At 45.9% G+C, this 2537-nt stretch overlaps 1 protein-coding gene across 1 annotated transcript; it reads right to left on the minus strand.

Moving 5' to 3' along the window:
* Positions 1-398: 398 nt before the first annotated feature.
* Positions 399-1541, minus strand: LOC139732260 (uncharacterized). The gene has a single exon (XM_071643133.1). The coding sequence runs from the start codon at positions 1539-1541 to the stop codon at positions 399-401; it is 1143 nt and encodes a 380-aa protein (XP_071499234.1).
* Positions 1542-2537: the final 996 nt, after the last annotated feature.

Here is a 2537-nt window from a genome sequence, read left to right on the forward strand (position 1 = left end):
TGTCTTTCCCACGTATTGTTTGTTACATTTCGTGCACGATATCAAATAAATGAGCCAGTCTGACTTGCATTGTATTTTGGATGTGATTGGGAATTCTTCCCCCGTGACATTACTTTTGAACTTGTTGCCCTCTTTAACAAAGTTGTGAAGCATGCACCGTTTGGCTTCGCATTTGGCAAAGCCGTTTGTGTTGTTCTCATTCAGCTGGTCATTTTTGGGGTCGCCAGAGTATGTTAGTAGGTCGCGGAGGGTGCGGGGGCGTCGGTATGCAACCAACGGGGGATCCGAGAGTATCTCTGAGAGCGAAGCTGATTCATCTAGGGTTTTTTGTTCCTTTTTGAGAATTTTGTGTAGTTTGGCGGTGGCGGGACTGTATGTTAAGACGAAAGGGGTTCTTTCTAAGGGGGGCCGTTCTTTTTGTCAAATAATTCCGCGCGGGGGATGGAGCGAGCTCTGTTGATTTGTAGTTTAGTTTGTTGGGGAGGGTAATCACACTTGTCGAGATAGTGTTGGAGATTTTCGAGGTGTTTGTCTGTGCTTTCTGGCTGAGAGCAGTTACGTTTGATTCTAAGGGCCTGGCTGTATGGTATGCTTTTGAACACATGTCGGGGGTGGCATGAGGAGGGAGGGAGGAATGTGTGAGAGTCTGTAGGCTTGGAGTATAACTCTGTCTGGAGAGTTCCGTCGTCTGAGAGGACCTTTAGGTCAAGAAAGTTGACACAGTCGGGGGATGACTCAAACGTGAATTTGATTCGGGGATGGAGGGCATTCACTGTGTTTTGGAATTGTGCTAATGATTGGGGGCATTGTGTCCAGATGAATATGATGTCATCAATGTATCGTTTCCACGATCTCGGGAAGATTGCGTTTGTGAGTTCTAATAGCTCTGCCTCTATCTCCCCCATGAAAATGTTGGCATACGATGGGGCAACAGGGGTGCCCATAGCGGTACCCTCTATTTGCAAATAGTTCTTGCCGTTGAACTGGAAATTGTTCAATGTCAGTACCAGTTCAAGAAGACGGATGAGCTGGTCGGTTGGAGGGGAGGGGTTCATTCGGGCGTTGAGGGCGTTTCGACATGCTTTGATGCCCTCATTGTGGGGGATGTTCGTGTACAACGAAGTTACATCGGCTGTCACTAGTATGCTTTCTGGGGGGAGGGGGTTCTGGGTCAGATTAAGGTCATTTATGTGGTTGAGAAAATCGGTAGTGTCCTTTAGGTGAGAGGGTAATTTTTCAACCAAGGGGCGGAGGTGGAAGTCAAGGAATCTTGAAATTTGCACAGTGGGGCACGCGCATCCTGAAACAATAGGGCGTCCCGGGTTGTTGGGCTTGTGGATTTTGGGGAGGAAGTACCTGTTTGGGCGACGTGGATCCTTTGGAATTAGTTTTTTCTTTAAGTCTGAGTTCACGTCAAGGCTTCCCACAGCTGTTTTTACCTTTTGTAGGTGTTGAGGGGTGGGGTCATGATCTAGGGCCTTGTATGTCTTTGTATCTGTTAGTTGTCGTAGACCTTCGTTGATGTATGTGTCGGTTGACATGACAACCGTACACGATCCCTTGTCAGCTGGTTTTATGATTATCTCTTTGTTGCGTTTGAGACTGTAGAGGGCCTTTCTCTCTGATTTGGTTAGATTGTCACATCTTTTGTTTCTTTTACGTTCGTGAGTACTGACCATGTTGAATGTCGCGGTTTCTACTTGCTCTAAGTACTTGTGCAAGCTGGGCTCCTTGACGAAAGGAGTCCACGCGCTTTTTGTTCTTAGCTGTTCTGGCAGCTGAGTCTGATCATTTTCTTTAGCCGGCCGATTATTGTTAAGGTCAGATTCTTTTTTCTGCTTCAGCGCGAAGTGTGTTTTTAGCGTCACTCTGCGTTTAAATGCATCTATGTCTGCTTTTAGTTGTAGTTCGTCCATATGGGGTGGGGTGGGGCAGAATTTTAGTCCTTTCGATAGGAGGCTGTGTTCTGCCTCAGAAAGTCGGTAGTTAGATAAATTCACTACTGCGTTATTGGAGTTTGGGGGATTTCGTTGTTTTGTGATTTCTTTCTCCTGAGTTTGGTGGTGGATTTTCCGCCGTTTTGTATAGTTTCGTTTCCTGAAATGGCGGTTTTTGTGCGTTTAGCTCGTTTTTTGTCTTACCGGGCAACTTTCAGAGTTGTGAATTCTATTTCTACAAAGTTCGATGTCGCGACGGAGTTTTGATTCTTTGCTGGCTCTTATTTGTGTAATCTCCCTACTAATAGATTTCTCTATTGAATTCAAAGATTTGTGATACGTTTCGGGCGTGGTTCCGTTCCAGAGCTCTTGTTTCTTTTCTTTCAGTGAGGCGTCAATCGAGTCAAGTTTCAATTCTACCAAGTCGATTGTTTTGTCGCGTAGAGAGCAAGAAGCGTCCCAAAGGATTGATTCCCATTCCTCATTTTCTGGGGCGAGGCAGCATGGCTTTTGGAGGTGTAGGCCTTTTGGGATGATGTCTCTTTCCTTGTAGTGGCATAGGAAGTTCAGGTGTAGTTGACATTTTTGTTTCCGCATCGA

Source organism: Diadema antillarum, unplaced genomic scaffold, assembly GCF_040938485.1.
Source record: "Diadema antillarum isolate AM-2024a unplaced genomic scaffold, OU_Dant_1.0 seq00000407_RagTag, whole genome shotgun sequence".
NCBI lineage: Eukaryota > Metazoa > Echinodermata > Echinoidea > Diadematoida > Diadematidae > Diadema > Diadema antillarum.

Coding starts and splice junctions, on each gene's coding strand:
- LOC139732260 (XM_071643133.1), bottom strand. CDS start 1,541: ATGTCAACCGACACATACATCAACGAAGGTCTACGACAACTAACAGAT.